The sequence below is a fragment of the Scyliorhinus canicula genome, chromosome 3, assembly GCF_902713615.1.
Source record: "Scyliorhinus canicula chromosome 3, sScyCan1.1, whole genome shotgun sequence".
NCBI lineage: Eukaryota > Metazoa > Chordata > Chondrichthyes > Carcharhiniformes > Scyliorhinidae > Scyliorhinus > Scyliorhinus canicula.
Genome location: NC_052148.1, coordinates 268,358,695 through 268,383,785, shown reverse-complemented (window position 1 = coordinate 268,383,785; position 25,091 = coordinate 268,358,695). Strand labels below are relative to the sequence as shown.

The following is a 25,091-nucleotide window of genomic DNA, read 5'->3' as shown; positions in this document are numbered from 1 at the left end:
ATCTGGAAGATCGGTGGGTTTCACTTAAAATGGCAATGTCAATATTCCATCATGTTCTCTTCCTGCCTCCGACACAGTTCCGAACTGGTGTCAGAAGCTGTTGTCTTCATCAAGTACATTCCAGGAAGGTAAGTAGAGTTCCCATTTCTTCTTCTTTTCGTCTTGCCTGCGATATACTATAGTGCAGGTCAATTCGAAAGGGTTTCGGGTTATCACAAGATGTGTGTGAAGGAGTCAGTGCAGTGTGGGCACAAGAAATATGTGTATGTGAGCTGATTACAATGGAGATGGAATTCTCTTGACCGGCCCCACTTACTCAGTCTTGCACATCTGTTCCTGGTGGTCTGACAAGTGAAGGCAAGCAGAGATGCGCATGATCTGCTGCGTATTCAGTGCCCGTGCTGATGATCATTGTGTGATGCACACACCGCTATTTGAAGCCACAGGTGAGAGCTGGGTGTGCGTTGACGACCAGGTGTGTTTATCTATCCAACTATGAGATAGGATGCAGTTGATTCCTACAGATGGGACTACCTCTAACATATAATTAATCATCTGTAGGTGGTGGGCATTAACTGGGAATTCACTTACGTCCCAATAAATAGGAACAGGTTGAAACTGTAGCTGTTGGATGAGGAGGTGCACGCTCGCAATGTTTATCTCCGTAAATAAATGCTTCAAAAAGTGTGTAAAGAGTGGCTCCAGTTCTATCCTTCACCACTTTGCTTTCTGGAATAAAACAATAAAGTGAGGTAGGGGTCTTAAGCAGACAGCAAAAAAATACTTTCATTCATATAACACCTTTCATGGTGTAGTGCCTCATTAAATGGACCCATAGGTCAGAGGCAGAGATACAAAATGGTAGACCCAATTCTAAGAGTAGACTTGCCAAACAATCATTTCTCCTGTTGTATGCATTGTCGTGATTGTTTGAAATTTTGTATTCTTGCATTTGTCCTGATGAATGCAAGACAAAATACATCGACAGCATGTCTCTCTTTTCAGCAATAAGCAAGCTCCATGCGACCAAGTGACTGAGAACAAGACTGTTAGCCTCACCCTCACGTTCTGGCGTGCACGTCTCTCATCTTGCCTGTCCTTCACAAGCAACCCAAAATAGCTTCTTGTCAATTAGTGGATGTCGACCGACATGTCTTGATGCGGGTGCTAGAGTGGCTCTGTGGGTTGCACTCCTATCGCTACACCAGAAGGCTCCAGGTTCAGGTCTCTGTCCAGGACTTGTTGGTCATGAGGAAAAACAGCAACTGGCTGTAGGCAAGCTAGTGGCTCGGGTTTTCTGCTTGTGCCTGCCCCAAGACCAGAACTTCCCGCCTGAGATCAACGGATCTATAAATGATCTGTCAGATTGTGCATCGCACCCCCCAACAAGGGGGACAGGAAAATTTACCCCAGTGTGTATTGCTACGAGTACCAAGACTGGGTAACTGGAAGGTGCAAGTGGCAAAAAAGGCTTTAAAACAAGCGGCTTTGAAACAAGCGGCCAATCCAAAAATGAAGGTTGGCATGAAGCAGCGCTCAACCAGCATTTTAGTGACCTCATGAGGAAATACGTTCTTGGCATCATAAGGATTTATCTGACTTTTCCTGCTTTGGTCTATGCCATTTACAGCTTGAAAGTTTTCGTCAGGTTAATAACAAAGAGCTTCTACCTTGAGAGGCACCCAATACAAATAGACATGAACAGCTTCACCACATCATCGACTGGTACCTGAAAAATGTTGGACTCGTATTGATGAACTGAGTCAAGGGGCCCTGTTGGACATGACATGGGCCAATGGCAGCACGCAGTTTCACCCACCATTTCCTTCAGTCAAAGTAAAAATTGAAGTATAAATAGACCAGGTGGAAATGTGAATAGGTTATTATTCAATTCCAGCCTTCCGGTATGGGCCATTGATCACACAATTTACATTACAGAAGGAGGCCATTCGGCCCATCGAATCTGCACACAACCTTGGAAAGGTCACCCCGACTTAAACCCACAACTCCACTCCATCCCATAACCCAGTAACCCCACTTAACCTTTTGGACACTAGGAGCAATTTAGCACGGCCAATCCACCTAACCTGTACATCTTTGGACTGTGGGAGGAAACCGGAGCACCCGGAGGAAACCCACGCACACACGGGGAGGACGTGCAGACTCCGCACAGACAGTGACCCAGCCGGGAACCGAACCTGGGACCCTGGAGCTGTGAGACAGCAGTGCTAACCACTGTGCCACCGTGCGGCTGGTTGATTCCTTTGCAAATTTTCATGTTGCCGTTGTTATATATATAACAGGCACGATCTAACCGAATTGCAACAGAATCCTGTGCCGAGCGCATTTAGCCGGGTGTTTCCAGGCGCTCGCAGTGCCAGGAAAACCACGGTAGCGAACGGGACTTTGCTGCAGTCTGGGGCATCAGCGAGACACACCCCACTGGGGCTGCACTTAGCCCCGTTTCCAGCACTGAGGAGCTCCGCTCGCCAGAACTCCTCAATGCAGGAAGCATTCGGGGTGCCATTACTAAATGGTGCCCCGATCTCTCAGCCCTCCCACATGACCCCCAGACCCTGCACTCACCTATAAGGGAGTTCTCAGGCCCCTCCGCACCACACCTCACACGGGCAAGGCACCCCCGAGGCCAATCCCCAGCATGAGCACAATGCCGTGCTGGCGCCTTGGCACTGCCAGTCAGAAACTCTGGCAGTACCAGGTGAAATGTTCAGTGTGCCATGCTGGCAATGCCAGGGTAGCACCAGCAGTGCCAGTGTGCCACGCTGCTGACTGGGAAACCACCCAGGGGCCTCCAATCTCCTGGGAGACACCCCAAAATGCCATTCCTCCTGGCCCTCATTTGTGGGCACCAGTACTGAACAGCGCTTGCCTGAAGTCAGCAAGGCGAGGGGTTAGATCACAACATCTCGGATAGATCATGCGAGCTGCATATTAGAGTGAGACTAGCCACTTACTTTAGGGCAGCACGGTAGCATAGTGGTTAGCACTGTGGCTTCACAGCACCAGGGTCCCTAGTTCGATCCCCTGTTGGGTCACTGCCTGTGCGGAGTCTGCACATTCTGCGTGGGTTTCCTCCGGGTGCTCCAGTTTCCTCCCACAGTCCAAAGACGTGCAGGTCAGGTGGATTGGCCATGCTAAATAGCCCTTAGTCTCCATAAGGGTTAGGTGGGGTTATTGGGTTAGGGGGATAGGGTGGAAGTGAGGGCTTAAGTGGGTCGGTGCAGACTGGATGGGCCGAATGGCTTCCTTCTGCACTCTATGTTGTACGTCTTTAATATGCAGATTTGGCAAATACTGATCTGACCCACAATGGGCGGGGGCCAGAGCACGCGATCCGGTTGGATCTCGCGAAGTGTGGCGAGCTGGGTAAATCCTGGAAGAGGCCCCTCCCAGCGTCTGCTGGCCACGCCCCCGTTCAGGCTGAACGTGGCCGGTAGATTGCGCCCACCATCTCACCATGTGCATTGGATCTTCACTTTGATTGGATCACTGTCCCAAGCCAAAGCAGGAATCAAGGTTGGCACTCCAGTACCGTACCGAGGGAGCACTGCATTGTCAGAACCGTTGCCTTTAATCTCAGATGTTAAACCAAGTCACCACCTGCCCACTCCGGTTGATGGAAAAGATCCGCAACATAAGCTATAACCACCAGAGCCGTGTGTTCACTGGACAGTGTACAGCACCAGACACAGATTTAATGATATGTAACAAATAGCGTGGAGCAATTACAAACCTGCAATCTAATTGAAGGGGGTTCAGATAACAGTTCAAACCACCAGAGCAAAGCTTCAGCAATTTATAGCTGCCATTTGAAGCCCGAGATTAAATTACTCTCTCCAAATTATTTATTGATGCAAGCTCAACTCATGATATATTCCGTTAGTTCTACTGGCTGGTTTATTGCAATCATTTGATCCAGTTTCTTGTGCCAGAAGTTTCATTTGGGACAGGGTGATGCTGCCTGTCCACTCACACTGAGGTGTTGAAGATTGCAGTGTCATTGCTCCAAGCTCACTCAGAAATAATGGCCCAGATCTTACTGGACACCTCACAGCCCATCCCAGTGTTGAAATGTTCTCCCTCACTAATGGGCTCAAAGATTCCCGTTGCCTCAATTTACTGGGAATGTGAGTTGACAGCAGTGCAGCAAGAGCCATGGGGTATGTGGGATCTTAGAGAGCAACTGGACCAGCCAACCGTCTGCTTAACCAATGAGATTTTAAGGCTTGGGAAAGAACAGAGGAACAAGGGAGATGAGCATTGGGATAATTAGAGTCAAATCAGATACAGAAAGAGGAACAAAGAGAGGCAGAGAACGATTGGAAGAAGGGAGAGGAAAAAGATAGAAAGAAAAAGTAGGGTTAAAAACCTTAATGTTTGAAACCTCTAGAAACAATTTACTACTTATAGGAATGAGTCGCCCTAGTTTCAATTGTTCCCTTTCTGGGCTGGAGCAGTTGAGTGAAAATATAGGAACACAAGTCATTTCATTAAAAGTATACTTATGCGGCTGAGTTCTGGCCCTTGTTATGGGCCAGGGTTTAGAGAACCCAAAGTGTATCATGGAGTTCACCTGACCCACAAATTTTAATAGATTGTGGTATGGGGAGCACACGGCCCACTCTACAGGTGTGGTACAGCAGAAATGGAAAAGTATTTTTTAAAGCAAAACAATGTTTATTCTATGAACTCAAGTTCACCTTTTTAAAACATACAGTGAACATCTTAGCAACCATTAATTCTAATACAACCCCCAAAGAGAACAACACTAAGTAATGCTAACGCTATCCTTTTAACATCCAGAAGACTGACAAAAAACAGAACCTTCAACAGAAACACATCAGGTTAAAGTCACTACTGAAAACATTTATAATTTTGAATTCACCAAATGATCAAAAGATAGTCTTTTCATGGCAGAGAAAACAGCAGTACAGCTGCTCTGTCTGGCTTCAGGTCCAACACTGAAAACGAAACTAAAACACACCCTGCAGCAAACAGCCTAAAACGAAAGTAAAAAGCTGACAGGCAGCCCAGCTCCACCTACTCTCTGAGTATAGAAATGACTTGTGTTCACTGCAGTAATAAACACCCATTTCTTAAAGGTACTCTCACTACAGATACTTATATACACACCCATTTATAAACACCCATTTCTTAAAGGTGCTCTCACATGACACCCTAACTTTCTGTGGCAATTTTAGTCAGTGATTAACGCACATATGCATCAACTTCTTGGGGGGGGGGGGGGGGGGGGGTGCCATTTTAGTGGCTATTGGCGGAGTGGCTCAAATCACCCAGGAAACCTGTGGTCATTCACCTATTTTCCTTATGACAAATTGTTGGGTTATTTAGACATGTCACTGAGCACCATTTATACCCAGTGTTATTTTGTCACAAACTGCACCAATATTGCAGTCAGTTCTGCCGCCCGTCTGCGTATTGCGCTTATGAATATATTATGAGGGTGGCACGGTGGCGCAGTGGTTAGCATTGCTGCCTCACGGCGCCGAGGACCCAGGTTCGATCCTGGCCTCGGGTCACTGTCCGTGTGGAATTTGCACATTCTCCCCGTGTCTGCGTGGGTCTCACCCCCACAACCCAAAGGTGTGCAGGGTAGGTGGATTGGCCACGCTGAATGGCCCCTTAATTGGAAAAAATAATTGGGCACTCTAAATTTATTTTCAAAAAATGTACACATTATGAACAGTGTGAGGCAGCTAACAGGGAGTTAAAAACTTTTGTCACAACCGTGAGATTCAACTGTTCTATCAACCAATTGAGCCGCACTCTTACGCGTTGAGATGTGAGATGAACACAGCTTTTGTGCTGGTGCCTTTGAGAATTGTGCTGCCGAGCTGCCCATTATCCTGAATATCACCCCACACACATAATCTGACATTCTTTTGATTATATTGTTCTGCTATGGAAGTCTGATTATTTCAAATCAAAAATTGTGCTGCTGGAATCTTTGTCTCCCTAAGAATCGCTTCACTATTTTCTCAGCTTGTCGACCCTAACAGCTGCTCCGGAGGATTTCTGAGTAATTCACCGGTGTGTCTGCGAGGGAATAGTGGGAGTGGAATGCCAGAGCAGGTTTAAGAAATTGAAGTTTTCACAGCTGGCCACATCTCACCTTCACTGCTTCTTCTGGGCCCATTGCGTATGATGTACAAAAGTGCAGTTCATCTCAGTACAGTTAATTGCTCGAGGAGCTGGCAATTTTCGTTTCAATGCAACCAACCAAGGGTGGTGGTGAAACAACAATTTTTACTTCCAGAGCTCCCCAAGCCATGACAAAAACATCCCAAAGTGCTCCAGTGGAGCATTACAAAGCAAGGTTAGACACTGAACCACACAGGACGATATGAGCTGGCCAGAAGCTTGAGGCTGATTTTTCAGGAGTGTCTTCACAGAATGACAGAATTTATAGTGCAGAAGGAGGCGATTCGGCCCATCGAGTCTGCACCGGCTCTTAGAAAGGGCACCTCCAGCCTACCCCCAGAACCCAGTAACCCCACCTATCCTTTTTTGGACACTCAGGGCAATTTATCATGGCCAATCCACTGAACCCCCACATCTTTGGACTGTGGGAGGAAACCGGAGCACCCGGAGGAAGCCCACGCACACACGGGGAGAACGTGCAGACTCCGCACCGACAGTGAACCAAGCCGGGAATCGAACCTGGGACCCTGGAGCTGTGCAGCAACTGTGCTAACCACTGTGCTAACCACTGTGCTACCGTGCCGCCCCCACTGTGCTACCGCGCTGCTACAACGGAAGAGAGGACGGTAGCGAGGCAGAGTGATTTGAGGAATGAATTCCCAAGGTCAAAGTTCAGACAGCTAAAGGGAAAGCCACCGATGGAAGACCAGTTACAATTGTGGACGCGTTGGGGGTGAGAATTGGATCTGTGCAGATATCACAGAGGGTTATGGGGATGGAGGAGGTAATAGGAAGAGGGAGGGGTGATCGGAAAGGATTAGAAAGCAATGGGAATGTTTAAATCAAGGTGTTGCTTGATTGGAGGCCAGTGTAGGTCAGAGAGCACAAGGATGACAGGTGTACAGGGGTGTGAGTAAGGCCAAATCAGCAGAATTTTGACTGACTTAAATTTCTGGAGTAGAATGTGGGAAGCCAGCCAGGAAAGCATTGGATTAGTTAAGTACAGAAGCAGCAAAGGCACTTTGCTGCTTCTGTACTTAACTAATCCAATGCATAATGTTTCCAGCCACAGATAAACTGAGGCAGACGTGAAGTCACCGAGATAAAAATAGGCGATCCTAGTGATGGTGCAGATATGTGATCAGAAGGTCACCTTGAGGTCGAATGTGATAGCAAGACGGCAAACAGTCTGATTAATGGAGTTAGTAGCTGAGGAGTGAGATTTGGAGCACAGACCGAAGACAATGGGCGGGATTTTCCCTTCTTCGCCACTGTGATCGGGAATTCCGATCGGACGGAGAATGCAGCGTCAGACGGGTGAGGGGTGTGGGTGAAGGTTTGACCCCGGACCCTTCCCTAGGACGGAGGTCCCGTGTCTGGACTGACCCTTCCAGCCCTGGCTGACCTGAAGATTACCCTTGGCATGGCCAACAGCATCCGCCTGGCCTGACTTCAGGGCTTCCTCACTTTGAACTGCTCTGCGTTGACATGCTGATGAGCAGTTCAGGCTGTTCAGTGAAGAATCATTACAGGAACACTTTTCCTTTCCTAATATCTGCTCTCTCAGCCCTGTTCATCCAATTTCACAGAGCAGTAGCCTGTGATTGACAGCTTAATGTTTCAGATGCAGCTCCTCGGGGGTTTGTTTATTTATCTTTCCCTTCACGCTTGAATGCATCTCAAGTACCCTCCATTGATCCTAACCACAGTGTTTATCAATGCTCCTTTTATGATTGACAGCTCCTGACCACTTCAATACTGTTGAGTGTTTTCTACAGTTAGAAAAGAGAAAGTGAAACCGTTGAAGCTGCATCAATTCTTCACTGTGGGGGAGGGTCCTCGATCAAGCCCTCACCCACAGCCTGAGCCCATCCAAACCCCAAACCCTTGGTGAACACCTGTCAGCAGCAGAGGGGCACATTAGCAATGGAATTACCCCCTTGACCCCACTCCAGGTCCATCGTTCCAGGCTAGGGTGTCACTGCCAGGGTGTCAGTGCCATGGTGCCAGGGGGCAGTGCAGTGCACCATTGACAATGCCAAGGGATGGGGACTGAGGACTGGTAGATGAAGGGCGGTGGCTAAAGGGGGGGTGGCTGTGGGGAAGTGATTGAAGGAGGTGGCAGGTAGGGCTGCTGAAAGAGGGGCAAAGGGGGGGTTGGAGCAGTCGTAGGGGTGTTAGATCACCCTCACGCATGATTGTGTGGGGGGGGGGCTGGTTACCCGTTATTCCCATGTTGGCGGGGGCGGGGCGGGAAGTGCCGCTCCTATTTGAGGAGTTGGGGTGCTCCCTTGTCAGCAGTGGGAGGGGTCGACATTTGCGCTGCGAGGGGGAGCGGGGCCTGCTGCTGGACTCTGGGATCGGGGAACCCATTCCGCAGGCGGGTCGAGCCGAAGAAATCAGAATGGAAATCTGATACACTTGCCGCTCTGCATACATTTGCCTGCCAACGGACCGTGACTCTCACCTGGGCGCCACTCCTAACACCAGCAGAGTCCAGTCCCGATCCTCCACGAGTGGAACACAGGGCCGGATTCTCTAATTTGGAGACTGTGTCCCCACTCCGTTTTGCTGGGGGCGAGCATGTCGTCAGCGCAGAGCACCCGGCTCGAGCTGCTGATACGCCCCGGAGAATTGTCGGGTCCGTGGCGCGCATGCGCACGGCGGCGGTCTGCAGTGGCTGCACCGTGCTTCATGGCGGATGCCACTCACAAACCCGGCCCGTGAAAAAGACTCCCCTTAGTCTGGCTCACGTGCCCCAGCCCCCCCCCCCCCCCCCCCCCCCAAACCACAGTGCTCCCAGCCCCAAATACGTCCCCCTCTGCCCACCGATCTGCCCTGCCCCGACTGTGGCGACGCTGGACTGTGTCCGCAGCCACCATGCCGAGTTCCCTAAGGGTGAGACCACACGTGACCCACGCCATCGGGAACTCAGCCGGTCATGTGCGAAGCATTGCAAGGCAGGAATTAGCCAATGGATGGAGGCCATGGATACAGCGAGAGTATGCCTCTTTGCAGGGGGCGGGGCATCACAACAGCAGCGCCGACCCCTATTTCAGCATCATCGGAGATTCTCCGCCCCGTCGCCGAACGCGATTTCGTCATCGGGGATTGTGGTGAATCACAGTAGCGTAATTCACACTGTATTACACCTGTTGTACTATGTCTCTGTAAGCTCGCCACACGAGCAGTTGCGCTGCTCTGCCACTAGGGGGTGATGCACTGGGAGTGTACGGGAGTTTGTACTGGGCTCCACCCTTGGCTCCACCCACGGCTCCTCCCCCTAACCGGAAGTATAAAGGTTGATGCTGAGAGCCTGCCTGCCAGTTCATCTGGAGTTCATCATGTCACAGTCATTAAAACCACTGTTCACTTCTAACCATGTGTCGCGTGAATTGATGGTCTCATCAGGGATTGGAGACTCCAGCCCATGGACTCTGGAACGGAGTACCCCGGCCAATGGCGTCAGTCTTCCCTGTATTTAATGAGAGGAAATTTCTGCTCAAGCAATAATAGATGCCATAAAGACTGTAACGAGTGCAGACAAAATAAATGCAGCCAGTGAAGGACTCCTAAAGCATTGTCACTGTCATGAACCACCATGAGATGTTTTACTGCATTGAAGGCACCATATGAGTTGTTAATCAACCCAAATTGCCCTGAGAAGGTTCCCTTAGACCTCTGGAGCCCAGGGCAGCATGGTAGCATTGTGGATAGCACTATGGCTTCACAGCTCCAGGGTCCCAGGTTCGATTCCGGCTTGGGTCACTGTCTGAGCGGAGTCTGCACATCCTCCCCGTGTGCGTGTGGGTTTCCTCCGGGTGCTCCGATTTCCTCCCACAGTCCAAAGATGTGCAGGTTAGGTGGATTGGCCATGCTAAATTGCCCTTAGTGTCCAAAATTGCCCTTAGTGTTGGGTAGGGTTATTGGGATAGGGGGAGGTGTTGACCTTGGGTAGGGTGCTCTTTCCAAGAGCCGGTGCAGACTCGATGGGCCGAATGGCCTCCTTCTGCACTGTAAATTCTATGATAATACTATGTGGTGATTGTGCTCTCATAATGGCGTTAGGTAGAGCTTTGATTTTTCAACCGAGTGGTTTAAGTGCCACTGCAGAGGTAACTCTGTCCACCACATAGTCACGGGTGGGCTAACCTAGGTCCAGAAGGCAAGTTCCTTTCCCAGGAGGGAAACGAGTATATTTTTACAAGAATTTAGCAACTTTTGTCACTCTTTATTCTGGCAATCGCCAAGCAATTAAATGCAATTTCACAACTTTCCTTTCCGTTAAATGCTTGATGGGGTGGCGGGGCAAGGGTTTGTTTGGGGGAGGCAGAAGGGAGGCGGGGGGGGGGGGGGGGGGGGGGGGGGGGGGGGCAGGGGTGATGGTCAGTGAGCAAGCGAGGTCCCATGGCTCCTCTTCGTAGCCTTCAGGTGAAAGGTCTAAGCGTAGAACTGAAGGAAAGGGAAAAATAGCAAGCAGCGTGATTTGGAGACAGATACATTTATTGGTCACTTCAACGGCTGCCGTGTTTGCAAAGCCCCCACGGGGCATCTGCGGGAGTGACAGGTTACTTTCAACACTCGGGGCAATCTAACCTCAGGAGCCAGGAGTGACAAGAGGCCAGACTGACAACACAGTCTGAGTGGAGCCAGTGTTGGTGATTAAAGAGGAAGGGGGTGGGGCAGGGGGGAGTAGGTTATCTTGGTTTTCAAAGGCCAGCAATGAAATCTCTGGAACACAATTGGAAACATTCATATAACAGGCTTCGTTCTGTAATTCCATTCCACTCGCCCGAATTTTAAACTTCCTGACATTGCCCCAAGTGTGGTGACAGTCTTCAGTTGCAACCGAGTTGATAAAAGCCACGTTAGCTGCTACATGCCAGTCTAATTCTGTAATCCCTTGCTAAGCTTCATTTCAGCATCATCAAACACAAAATACTCTTTACTGTGAATCGCTGATCTGTAATCCGGCAGGTTTTGCACAATCTTCTAGCTTCTTACACATGTAATTTACTCTTGAGGTGAAATATTATGTACGCGGGAGTTTTTTCCCAAACACAAACAGACCTCTGGGCCTCAGCATCATCGCTGGACGGGCGAATCCTCTGAGGAATTTTCAGATCAAGAAAAATAAGGTTTAGATCCGATCTTATCTGATAGAATTACCTACCCCTCAAGGACTGCAGCGGTTCAAGAAGGCAACTCACCACCACCTTTTGAAGGGCCACTAGGGATGGGTAATAAATGCTGGCAAAGCCAGCGACGCCCACTTCCCGTAATAGAATTAAATTAGCTTTTCTCACTCCGCAAATGGCTGAGATCAGGAATGCTTGACCTACAAGGCGGCGCGGTGGCACAGTGGTTAACACTGCTGCCTCACGGCACCGAGGACCCGGGTTAGATCTTGGCCCCGGGTCACTATCCGCGGGGAGTTTGCACATTCTCCCTATGTCTGTGTGAGTCTCACACCCACAACCCAAAAGATGTGCAGGGGTAGGTGGATTGGCCACGCTAAATTGCCCCTTAATTAGAAAAATTAATAATAAAAAAAAGGAACGCTTGACCTGAAAAGGTCGTGTTCCATCAATAATTTTACTGTTGAATGAGGAACTTGCAAGATGACAGGCAAAAAACAAGAGTCCATGGAACCAATCATGATTGCTCTTGAACAGATTTAACATGAGCCTGGTAGATGAAATGAAATGAAATGAAAATCGCTTATTGTCACGAGTAGGCTTCAATGAAGTTACTGTGGAAAGCCCCTCGGCCAAATAGAACATAGGATCATAGGAAATAAGAGCGAGAGTTAGCCATTTGGCTTTAACATTCAACTAGATTATAGCTGATCTTCTCCCTCAAACCCATCTTCCTGCACTATCCCCATGTCCCTTCATATCTTTAATATCCAGATAGCTATTTGCTCTCTGTCTTGAATGTCTCAGGCTGCACAGCTCTATGAGGTAGAAAATTCCAACGATTCGCCGCCCTCTGAGTAAAGATATCCCTCTTCATCTCAACTCTAAATGGCCTTCCCTTCCTCTGAGACTGTGTCCCCTGGTTCTGGACCGTCCAACCACCTGCCTCCCCAGCCAGGGGAAAACAGCGTCCTGGCATCTATCACATCAAACCCTTGGAGAAGTTTGAATACGTCAATGAGATCACCTCTCATTCTTCTGAACTTTCGAGAAAACAGACCCAGTCTCTTCAATCTCTCCTCATAGGACAGTCGGGCCAGCGTAGGAATCAGTCCATTCACCCTATGGCAGGTTCTTAAGTAAGGAGACCAAAACGTATGCAAACTCCAGGTGCGATCTCATTAAGTCTTTATACAGTTGCAGCAAGACAGTTTCACTCCTGTACTCAAATTCTCTTGCAACAAAAGCCATTCGTCAGCCAACCCCACACCCCTTACAGGCCCCTCGCCTCCAAGACCCCCACCTGACACCCCCCTAACCTCCCAGAAGCCCCTATTTACCTGCTCTGCACCTGCCCCCCCCACCCTCCAGTTTCCCTGCCGTACAAGACCACAGTGTTCACGACGGCGTGGGGACATTGTTCCAAAAATGGAGAATCCAGCCCAAAGTCTCCGGGGATCCGACTCCAAATCCATGTGTGGGACCTCAGACATGGTGCTGAGAAACGGCCCCCAAAATTTCTCCAACTTCGGGCAGGACCAGAACATATGAACATGATTAGCTGGGCCCCTCCCACACCGTTCGCAGCTAGATTTCATCCTTTGTGATAGATTTTGGCATTTTCCCTACAACTGAAATCAGACTAACAGGTTTCCCATTTTCTTTCTCCCTCTTTCTTAAAGAGTGGGGTTACATTTAGTACCTTCTAATCTACAGAAAGTTATAAGAGATAGGGTTTATAATCATCTTGAAAAGAACAAGTTGATTAGCGATACTCAACACGGTTTTTTGAAGGGTAGGCCGTGCCTCACAAACCTTATTGAGTTTTTTGAGAAGCTGACCAAACAGGTGGATCAGGGTAAAGCTGTTGATGTGGTGTATATGGATTTCAGTAAGGCGTTTGATAAGGTTCCCCACGGTAGGCTATTGCAGAAAATAAGGAAGTATGGAATTGAAGGTGATTTAGCGGTTTGGATCAGTAATTGGCTAGCTGAAAGAAGACAGAGGGTGGTGGTTGATGGCAAATGTTCATCCTGGAGTTCAGTTACTAGTGGTGTACCGCAAGGATCTGTTTTGGGGCCACTGCTGTTTGTCATTTTTATAAATGACCTGGAAGAGGGTGTAGAAGGATGGGTTAGTAAATTTGCAGATGACACGAAGGTCGGTGGAGTTGTGGATAGTGCTGAAGGATGTTATAGGATACAGAGGGACATAGATAAGCTGCAGAGCTGGGCTGAGAGGTGGCAGATGGAGTTTAATGCGGAAAAGTGTGAGGTGGTTCACTTTGGAAGGAGTAACAGGAATGCAGAGTACTGGGCTAATGGCAAGATTCTTGGTAGTGTAGATGAACAGAGAGATCTCGGCATCCAGGTACATAAATTCCTGAACGTTGCCACCCAGGTTAATAGGGCTGTTAAGAAGGCATATGGTGTGCTAGCCTTTATAAGCAGGGAGATTGAGGTTCGGAACCACAAGGTCATGCTGCAGCTGTACATAACTCTGGTGCGGCTGCACCTGGAGTACTGCGTGCAGTTCTGGTCACCACATTATAGGAAGGATGTGGAAGCTTTGGAAAGGGTTCAGAGGAGATTTACTAGGATGTTGCCTGGTATGGAGGGAAGGTCTTACGAGGAAAGGCTCAGGGAATTGAGGTTGTTTTCGTTAGAGAGGAGAAGGCTGAGAGGTGACTTAATAGAGACATATAAGATAGTCAGAGGGTTAGATAGGGTGGACAGTGAGAGTCTTTTTCCTCGGATGGTGATGACCAACACGAGGGGACATAGCTTTAAATTGAGGGGTGATAGATATAGGACAGATGTCAGAGGCAGTTTCTTTACTCAGAGAGTAGTAGGGGTGTGGAACGCCCTGCCTGCAACAGTAGTAGACTCGCCAACTTTAAGGGCATTTAAGTGGTCACTGGATAGACATATGGATGAAAATGGAATAGTGTAGGTCAGATAGGCTTCAGATGGTTTCACAGGTTGGCACAACATCGAGGGCCGAAGGGCCCGTACTGCGCTGTAATGTTCTATGTTCTATGTTCTAACCCTTCCAGAATCTATAGAATTTTGGAAGATGGTCACCAATGTATTCATCTCTACAGCCACCTCCGCCTGGTATGAAGATCGTCAGATTCAGGGGGGTTATCAACATTCAGTCCCATTAATTACTCCAGTACTTTTTTTTAACGAATACTAAATTCTTCCAGTTCCCTATTCCCACTAGTCCCTTGGTTCTTTAGTATTCCTGTGATTTTTTTTTACCTTCCTCTGTGAAGACAGACACGGAAATATTTTCTCTGCAATTTTTTTGTTCCCCATTCAAAAGAGTTTGGCCTGCAATGTACCCACATTGCTAATCTTTTCCTTTTTACATACCTATAGACACCTTACCAATCCATTTTTATGTTCAGCACAAGTTTATTCTGTTTCTTTATTAGCTCCTTGTCCTGAATTCTAAAAACCTTGGGAGACCCCCCCCCCCCCGACCACCCGACGCACTGCCCCCCACCCCCCCCCCCCCCCCCCCCCCCCTCCGCCCCCCTCCGGACCGGTGTCATTCCACCTGCCCCATAATTTATTATAAATATGGGGCAATTTAGCGTGGCCAATTCAGTTACCCTGCACATCTTTTTTGGGCTGTGGGGATGAGACCCACACAGACACGGGGAGAATGTGAAAACTCCGCACGAACAGTGACCCGGGGCCGGGATCAAAATCGGTTCCTCGGCGCCATCGGGCAGTAGTGCTAACCACTGTGGCACAGTGCCACCCTCGGCTTCTTTTGTAATCTTTAAATTTCTTCCTTTGAGCTAATCCAATCTTCAACTTCTCTCGCCAGCCGATGGTCTCCTCCTGCTTTGTAGACTTCCATAATTCAACATTTCAGAGAATAGAAACTGAGTTCATGCAACGCCCTCTCGAAATGATGGATTTTGGGGTGCGAGGGGTTATTAAGTGTTCTGGGGAAGGCGAAGTTGATCAACAATGGTCAACCAGGAATGGTGGAGCAGGCTTGAAGGGCAGGGCTGAGAGACCAACTCCTTCCTCCTATTTATTTCTCTTTAGTCTTTCATTGGATCTGGGGATCTATGGCAAGGAATCTGTTCCCCTTGAATTGAATAGCTTGCCAGGCCATTTATGTGGGCAGTGCTGCATCGGCCAAACCAGGTAAGGACGGCAGATTTCCTCCCCTCCAGGGCTCGTGAACCAGATGGGTGTTTACAACAATCGTTGACAGATTCATGGTCACCATTACTAGCTTTGCAATGCAGATTTATGAATTGAATTCAATTTCCACCCGCTTCCATGGTGGGATTTGAACCCATGCCTCCAGAGCATTAGCCTGGGTCTCTGGATTACTAGTCGAATGACATTGCCGCTGCGTCACCATCTTCTCCAGTAATGTTTGGTGTTATGCCTGATTGCTGCAAGGTATCAATTAACAAGTTGAATTCATATCTTCTGACTGGCAGGCCTCATTGTCAGGGAGGTGAGCATCGAGATTTCCCGTCAACAAGTGGAGGAGCTCTTTGGGCCGGAGGACTACTGGTGCCAGTGTGTTGCTTGGAGCTCTGCCGGGACTACCAAGAGTCACAAGTCCTACGTCCGGAATGCATGTGAGTGTTGGAAAGAGTTCCTGGAAAGAGCCGGCGGTGTTTTATTGTTCCTGCAGCACTGTTTGCGCAAGTGGCTCAGCAATAGTAAATGAGAGGGAGGAACAGAGCTCCGGCAATATTATGATTGCGACGCCAAAGAAGCTGTCTGTCTGTAATAAATGATTAATTTTGTTTTTTGCATGATTATGCCGTCAGCCCAGAATTTCAGCTGTCAGAATTCAGTCATGCACAGCTCACTATGCTTCCGTCCTTTCATTTTAATTAACAACAACGTTCATTTATATCGCAACTTTAACAGTATAAAACGTCCCAAGGCATTTTACAGAAACTTCCCTGAACAAATATTGGAACCACCCAATGGGCGGCACGGCGGCAATGGTGGTTAGCACTGCTGCCTCACAGCACCAGGGACCCGAGTTCAATTCCGGGTTTGGGTGACTGTGTGGAGTTTGCACGTTCGCCCCGTGTCTGTGTTGGCTTATTCCGGGTGCTCCGGTTTCCTCCCAGTGTCCAAAGACGTGCGGGTTAGGTGGATTGGCCATGATAAATTGCTTCTTAGTGTCCAAACACGTGTAGTTGTAGGTTAGGTGAGGTTACAGGGATAGGGTGGGGTGGGGGGATAGGGCCCAGGAAGGATACTATTTCAGAAGGTAGGTGCAGACTCGATGGGCCAAATGGCCTCCTTCTGCACTGTAGGGATTCTATGATCCACGTAAGGAGATATTAGAGCAGATGGCCAAAAGCTTGGTCCAAGAGGTAGGTATTAAGGAGAAGTGAGGGTTATAGAGATGGAATGGGGGGGGGGGGGGGGGGGGGGGGACTTGGGACCCAATCAACTGAGGACACAGCCACCAATGGCGGAGCAGTTAAGTTCGAGGATGCTCAAGAGACCAGAATTGGAGGAGCTCAGATATCTCGGAGGGATTTTGAATTGGAGCAGATTTCGGAGCGATGGAGGAATGAGGCCCTTTACACTCTTGTAAACCAGGCTGAGAATTTTTTTTTTAATAAACATTTTATTGAGGTTTTTTTTGGCATTGTAACAGCAACAATATAAACAATGTACATGAGAATATAAACATAGTGCAAATACCACCTCCCTCCCCCACAGGTCCCACCATTAATTAACCCCCTAATCTACGCTAACCTAACCCCCTCTGCTGACGATTAATTTTCCGCGAAGAAGTCGACGAACCGTTGCCACCTCCGGGTGAACCCTAACAGTGACCCTCTCAAGGCGAACTTGATTTTCTCCAAACAGAGAAAGCTAGCCATGTCCGATAGCCAGGTCTCTGACTTCGCCGGCTTTGAGTCCCTCCATGCTAATAGTATCCGTCTCCGGGCTACCAGGGAAGCAAAGGCCAGAACGTCTGCCTCTTTCTCCTCCTGGATTTCCGGGTTTTCCGACACCCCGAAAATCGCCACCTCTGGACTCAGCGCCACCCTTGTTTTTAACACCGTGGACATGACATCCGCAAACCCCTGCCAAAATCCCCTCAGCTTTAGATACTCCCAGAAGAGGTGGACATGGTTCGCTGGTCCTCCCGCATATTTTGCGCACCTATCTTCCACCCCAAAGAATCTGCTCATCCGGGCCACTGTCATGTGGGCCCAGTGAACGATCTTGAATTGAATCAGGCTGAGCCTGGCACAAGTTGCGGTCACATTGATTCTACTCGACGCGTCCGCCCAAAGGCCCTCCTCTATCTCACTTCCCAACTCCTCCTCCAACTTTCGCTTCAGCTCCTCGGTCTGCGCCTCCTTTGATCCCATAAGTTCCTTGTAAATGTCCGAGAGGCTCCCTTCTCCTACCCACCCTCTGGAAACTACCCTGTTGTGAATCCCCCTTAGCAGCAGGAGTGGGAAGGTTGATACCTGCCTACGCAGAAAGTCCCGCACCTGCAGATATCTAAATTTGTTTCCCCTCACCAATGTAAACTTCTTCTCCAGTGCCCTCATACACGGAAAGGTCCCCTCTATAAACAAGTCCCCCATCCTCTCAATGCCCCCCCCCGTAATAATTGCTAAAGTTCGGCAGCACCAGCCCGCCATCACCCCGACTCTGCTCCAGCATTACCCTCCTCGCTCGCGGAGACTTGCCCCCCGCACGAAGCCCGCAATAACTTTATTGACCCGCTTAAAAAAGGACCGTGGAATAAAGATGGGGAGACATTGAAATACAAACAGGAATCTCGGGAGGACCGTCATTTTCACCGTTTGGACTCCCCCAGCCAGAGACAATGGGAGCGCATCCCATCTCCGGAAATCATCTTTCATCTGATCCACCAACCGGGCCAAGTTCAATTTATGTAGCCGGTTCCAATCCCGCACTACTTGAATACCTAGGTCCTGAAACTGTCCCCTACCAATCTATACTGCAGTTCCCCCAGTCGCCTCCCCTGACCCCTCACGTAAACCTCAAACATCTCGCTCTTCCCCATATTAAGCTTCTACCCCGAGAACCGGCCAAATTCCCCTAAAATTCCCATGATTTCTTCCCTCCCCTCAATTGGGTCTGAAACATACAGTAGCAGATCATCCACATAAAGCGAGACACTGTGCTCCATGCCCCCCACCCCTGCCGGACCAGCCCCTTCCAGCCCCTTGAGGCTCTCAGAACAATTACCAGCGGCTCTATAGCCAGGGCAAACAGCAGTGGGGAGAGGGGGCATCCCTGTCTCGTCTCTCGGTGCAGTCTACAATAGTCCAAAGTCATCCTGTTCATCCGTACACTTGCCACAGGAGCTTGAAAGCAGACCAAGGCAGGCCAGCAGCACGGTTCAATTCCGTACCAGCCTCCCCGAGCAGGCGCCGGAATGTTGGCGGACTAGGGGCTTTCACCAGTAACTTAACAATAATTGATTTTCATTTCATTTTATTTTCATTTCAACCTGACCCAGGCAATAAAGCCCCTCCCAAATCCGAACCGCCCCAGAACCTCCCATAAATAATCCCATTCAACCCGGTCAAAGCTTTTTCTGCGTCCATTGCGATCACTACCTCCACCTCGCTACCTTCCAGGGGCATCATGATTACATTTAACAGCCTTCTTACATTGGCCACCAACTGCCTGCCCTTATCGAACCCTGTCTGATCCTCCACAATAACGTTCAGTACACAATCCTCAATCCTGGAGGACAAAACTTTGGCCAACATTTTGCCGTCCACATTCAAAAGGGATATTGGCCTCTGGGACCCACACATCTCCGGGTTCTTGTCCCGCTTCAGTATAAGCGAAATCGTGGCCTGTGACATCGTCTGGGGCAGAACCCCCTTTTCCCTTGCTTCATTAAACACCTTCATCAGCACTGGCCCCAATATCCCGGAGAACTTTTTGTAGAATTCCGCTGGGTACCCGCCCGGCCCCGGGGCTTTACCTGCCTGCATGGCCTTCAGACCCTCCACTATCTCTTCCAACCCAATCGGGACCCCCAGCCCTTCTACCAGCTCCCCGTCCACCTTCGGGGAAAGCCAGCCCCTCCAGGAAGTGCCTCATCCCTTCTGGCTCCACAGGGGGTTCCGACCTCTACAGCCTGCTGCAGAAATCCATAAACGCCTTACTCAGCCCTGCCGAATCCCCAACTAAGTTCCCATCCCCGTCAATAACTTTCCCTATTTCTCTAGCTGCCTCCCTCTTTCTAAGCTGCTGAGCAAGCAACCTGCTGGCCTTCTCAATAAGCTCATAGATCGCCCCCCTCGCCTTTTTGAGCTGTTCCACTGCCCTCCCTGTGGTTAATAAGCCGAACTCTGCCTGTAGCCTCCACTTTTCCCTTAAAAGCCCTGCCTCTGGAGCCTCCGTGTACCTCCTGTCGCCTGTAGAATCTCTTTTACCAGTCGATCCCTCACTGCCCTGTCCGTCCTGTCCCTGTGAGCCCGGATCGAGATCAGCTCTCCTCTCACCACTGCCTTCAGCATATCCTAGACCACCTCTGCTGAGACCTTCCCGTATCATTTACCTGCAGGTAATTTTGTATGCATTTCTTCTCGCACACCGCTTCGCCCGCCAACAGCCCTACATCTAACCTCCATTGCGGGCGCTGATTGCTATCTTTTTAAAAAATTTCGATTACCCAATTATTTTTTTCCAATTAAGGGCAATTTAGCATAGCCAATCCACCTACTCTGCACATTTTTTGGGTTGTGGGGGCGAAACCCACGCAGACACGGGGAGAATGTGCAAACTCCACACGGACAGTGACCCAGGGCCGGGATTTGAACCTGGGACCTCAGTGCCGTGAGGCAGCTGTGCTAACCACTAGGCCACCGTGCTGCCCGCTGATTGCTATCTTTACTAACCTGCAGGTCGACCCAGTGTGGAGCATGGTCTGAGATTGTGATCGCCGAGTACCCCATGTCCACCGCCCCTGCCAGCAAGGCCCTACCCAGAATAAAGAAATCGATCCGAGAATATACCTTATGCACATGGGAGTAGAAGGACAACTCCTTCACCCTCGGTTGCCTAAATCTCCATGGATCCAACCCCCCCCCCCCCCCCCCCCCCCCCCCCCCCCCCCCCCCCCCCCCCCCATCTGCTCCATGAACCCTTTCAGTTCCTTTGCCATTGCTGGCACCATGCCCGTTTTCGAGCATGACCAATCCAGGCCGTGATCAATAACTGTATTAAAGTCCCCTCCCATGATCAGCTTGTGCGAGTCCAGGTCCGGTATCTTCCCCAACATCCTCTTTATGAATTCCATGTCACCCCAATTTGGCACATACCCATTAACCAGCACTACCTTCACCCTCTCCAGCTTACCGCTAACCATAATATATCGACCTCCCACATCCAAAACTATTCCACCCACCTCAAATATCACCCGCTTATTAATCAAGATCGCAACCCCGATAGTCTTTGTATCCAGCCCCGAGTGGAAGACCTGACTGACCCAGCCTTTTCTCAATCTAACCTGGTCCACTACTCTAAGGTGCATCCCCTGCAGCATTACCACGCAGGCTGAGAATTTTAACACCGGGGCATTGCCAGAACAAGGCTGCAAGACTGGAATGCTTTGCACATCATCTAGGATGCCAAGGGCAGCCCCCGATAACATTTCTGCTGAATCAGCCCTTAAATGTGCTTCTGGAAACAAGGCAATCTGTGTGGAATTGCTACTTGGGTGGCATTGCCGAGCATTCTTATTTGGGATCTGCAGGAAACATGGTGTCCGTCACAGCTGTGACTCTTGAAGTTTTCTTAATTGGCTCGTTTAGATTTACTGTTGATTGGGAGCTCTGCGGTTGCTAGGGACAGACAATCAACACTTTTGTGTTACAACAGGATGAAAGTAATGCTGTGAAAATCATATCCCACGCGCATTATCGCGCACACAACAATGCTGCTTCAAACATGAAGACATTCCATCTCAGTAGGATTCAGTTTTGACAGACAGGTTTTGGAGGTCTCCAGCAACAGCTAGTAAGAGTTGCCATTCTCTCTCATTTCACCACAAAGGACCACTCAGTTTTGGATGGCTGAACCCCCTGAACTCTGGTGTTGCTACACTCCCTGGGGGGGGGTTTGTGTACAGTGATGATGACTGGAGGTGGGATGAGCTGAGTTCAGGGTCTGACACCTGTTGAAATATATGTAAATGCAAGCCACATCTAAAGATGCAAAAGCAACAGGGTTGTTTTGATGATTGATTTTAACATCTCCAATAGTGACCGGGACTCACTTAGTGCTATGGTGCTTGGGGCTTGGATGGGGCAGAATTTGTAAGGCGCGTCCAGGAGGGGTTCTTGAAACAATATGTAAATAGTCTAACTAGAGAAGGGGCTGTACTGGACCTGGTATTGCGAAATTAGCCTGGGCAGGTGGTCGACACTTCAGTCGGGGAGCAATTCGGGAACAGTGACCATAATTCAGTAATTTTAAGATACTCATGAAATGAAATGAAAATCGCTTATTGTCACGAGTAGGCTTCAAATTAAGTTACTGTGAAAAGCCCCTAGTCACCACATTCCGGCGCCTGTTCGGGGAGGCTGGTACGGGAATTGAACCCGCGCTGCTGGCCTGCCATGGTATTCCATGGGTGAAGGTGCTAAATTGGGGGAAGGCTAATTATAACAATATTAGGCAGGAACTGATGAATCTAGATTGGGGACGGAAGTTTGAGGACAAATCAACATTTGGCATGTGGGAGTCTTTCAAACATCAGTGGATTAGAATTCAGGACCTGCATGAAAGGTAAGTATAGCAAGTTCCGGGAACCTTGGATAGTGAGGGATATTGTAGGCCTAGTCAAAAAGAAAAAGGAAGCAATCATAAGGTTCAGAAGGCTGAGAACAGATGAAGCTCTTGAAGAATATAAAGAAAGTAGGAATGAAGCTAAGCTACGAGTCAGGAGGGCAAAAAGGGGTCATGAAAAATCCTTGGCAAAGAGGATTAAGAAGAATCCAAAGGCATTTTGTACGTCTATAAAGAGCAAGAGGATAGCCCGGGAAAGGGTTCGCCCACTCAGGACAGAGGTGGGAATCTATGCGTGGAGCCAGGGGAAATGGGTGAGCTACTAAATGAGCACTTTGCATCAGTTTACACCAAATAGGACTTGGTGGATGATGAGTCCAGGGAAGGGTGTGTAGATATTCTGGGGCATGTCGATATTAAAATGGAGATGCTGGGCATCTTAAAAAGCATTAAGGTAGATAAGTCTGTAGGGCCTGGTGGGATCTATCCCAGAATACTGAGGGAGGCAAGTGAGGAAATTGCTGGGGCCTTGACAGTAATCTTTGTATCCTCATTGGCTACAGGTGAGGTCCCAGAGGACTGGAGAATAGCCAATGTTGTTCCCTTGTTTAAGAAGAGTACTAGAGTTAACTGGCGGGGACTGGTTCGGGGGGGGGGGGGGGGAGGGATGGAACATCGGCTCTCGCTATACGCGGATGATTTGCTCCTGTACATTTCGAACCCTGTAGAGGGGATGGGGGAGGTTCTGCGGATCCTGAGGGATTTTGGTAGTTTTTCAGGGTACAAACTGAACATGGGAAACTCTTTGTAATCCAGGGCAAGGGGCAGGGGGAGAGACTGAAAGAGCTGCCGCTCAGGATGGTAGAGAAAAATTTTCATGACCTGGGTATACAGGTGGCCAGGAAATGGGATGCCCTGCACAGGCTCAACCTGACCCGGTTGGTGGAGCAAATGGAAGGGGACTTTTTAAAGGTGGGACATGCTCCTGCTGTCACTGGCAGGGAGGGTGCAGACCGTGAAAATGACTGTCCTCCCCAGATTTTTGTTTGTCTTTCAGTGCCTCCCCATCATCATCCCTAAGGCCTTTTTTAGGCGGGTGAGTAAGATCATTACGGGCTTTGTGTGGGCGAATAAGACCCCGCGAGTAAGGAGATCGCTGTTGGAGCACAGTCGGGGCGGGGGGCGTGGGGTGGGTTAGCACTGCCGAACGTTCGCAACTACTACTGGGCGGCCAATATAGCTATGATTAGGAAGTGGGCGATGGGGGGGGGGGGGGGGGGTCTGGGAGCTTTGATAACGGCTCCTTTGCCGTTCTCTCTGACCCGTTACTGCATAAGCCCGGTGATGGTGGCAACACTGCGGATCTGGGGACAGTGGAGGAGGTACAAGAGGGTGGAGGGAGCGTCGGTCTGGACCCCGATATACAACAATCACAGGTTTGTCCCGGGTAGGATGGATGGTGGGTTCCAGAGCTGGCAGAGGGCAGGCATCAGAAGGATGGGAGATCTGTTCATAGATGTAAGCTTTCCCAGTTTGAAGGCGCTAGAGGACAAATTTAATCTGCCGCCAGGAAACGCCTTTAAATATCTGCAAGTACGAGCCTTCCTGAAAAAATAGGTAGTGGCCTTTCTGACGCAGCCGCCACTGAGGATACAGAAGAGGGTGGTCTCCGGCACCTGGGTGGGGGAGAGGAGGGTGTCGGATATTTACCAGGAACTACAGGAGGCGGAGGAAACCCCGGTGGAGGAGCTCAAGGGCAGGTCGGAGGAGGAGCTAGGTGAGGAGTTGGAAATGGGTCTGTGGGCAGAGGCCCTGGGCAGGGTTAATTCCTCCTCATCATGTGCCAGGCTCAGCCTAATTCAATTTAAGGTGGTCCACCGGGCACACATGACGGCAGCGAGAATGAGCAAGTTTTTTGGGGTAGAAGACAGTTGTATGAGGTGCAAGGGCAGCCCTGCAAACCATGTCCACATGTTTTGGGCATGCCCGGAGCTTAGAGAGTTCTGGCAAGGGTTCGCGAGGGCAAGGTGCTTAACACACAGGTGGTGCCGAGTCCAGAGATAGCGATCTTTGGAGTGTCAGAAGACCCGGCAGTTCAGTGGACGAAAGAGGCCGACGTCTTGGCCTTTGCCTCCCTAGTAGCCCGGAGACGGATTTTATTAATGTCGAAGCCCCCGAGTGTAGAGACCTGGGTTAACAACATGGCTGGGTTTCTCAGCCTCGAGAAAATAAAGTTTGCCTTACGAGGGTCTACGCTTGGGTTCTCTCAGAGGTGGCAGCCGTTCGTCGACTTTCTCAGGGAAAATAAAATGTCAGCAGCAGCAATCCGCGGGGGGGTGGGGGGGGATGGGGGGGGGGGGGGGGGGGGGGGGTGTGAATGCTTCATTGGGATGGTGTGGGAAGACTGGGTCGCGTGGGGTAATGTCTATTTAATTGTTATTGTATATTCTCTTTTTGAACTATGTTAATGTTCATTCTAGTTTGTTTTGTTATTATGGTTACTACTGTTTTATTGTGAAAAATTCTGCAAAACCTTCAAAAAAATACTTTAAAAAAAAGAACAGTAGTAGAGTTGATCCAGGAAAATATAAGATGGTGAGCCTTGTATCAGTGGTAGGGAAATTATTGGAGAAGACATTTCGGGAAAGGATTTACTCTCATTTGGAAACAAATAGACTTATTAGCGATCGGCAGCATGGCTTTGTGAAGGGGAGGTTGTCTCTCACTAACATGATCGAATTTTTTGAGGAAGTGTCGAAGATGATTAATGAAGGTAGGGCAGTGGATGTTATCTACATGGATTTTAGAAAGGCCTTTGGCAAGGTCCCTCATGGGAGACTGGTACAGAAGGTGATGTCACACAGCATCAGAGGTGAGCTGGCATAATGGGTACAGAACTGGCTTGGTCATAGAAGACAGAAGGTAGTGGTGGAAGCTGCTCTTTTGAATGGAAGACTGTGACTAG

At 49.4% G+C, this 25,091-nt stretch overlaps 1 protein-coding gene across 3 annotated transcripts in view; it reads left to right on the top strand.

Moving 5' to 3' along the window:
- Positions 1-25,091, top strand: part of LOC119963518 (netrin receptor UNC5C-like) — a 412,811-nt gene that overhangs the window by 267,074 nt on the left and 120,646 nt on the right. For all 3 annotated transcript variants that reach the window (XM_038792778.1, XM_038792777.1, XM_038792776.1), the window contains exon 3: positions 15,796-15,939. In XM_038792778.1, the coding sequence (XP_038648706.1) occupies positions 15,796-15,939 (144 nt within the window). The remainder of the gene's footprint in view (positions 1-15,795; positions 15,940-25,091) is intronic.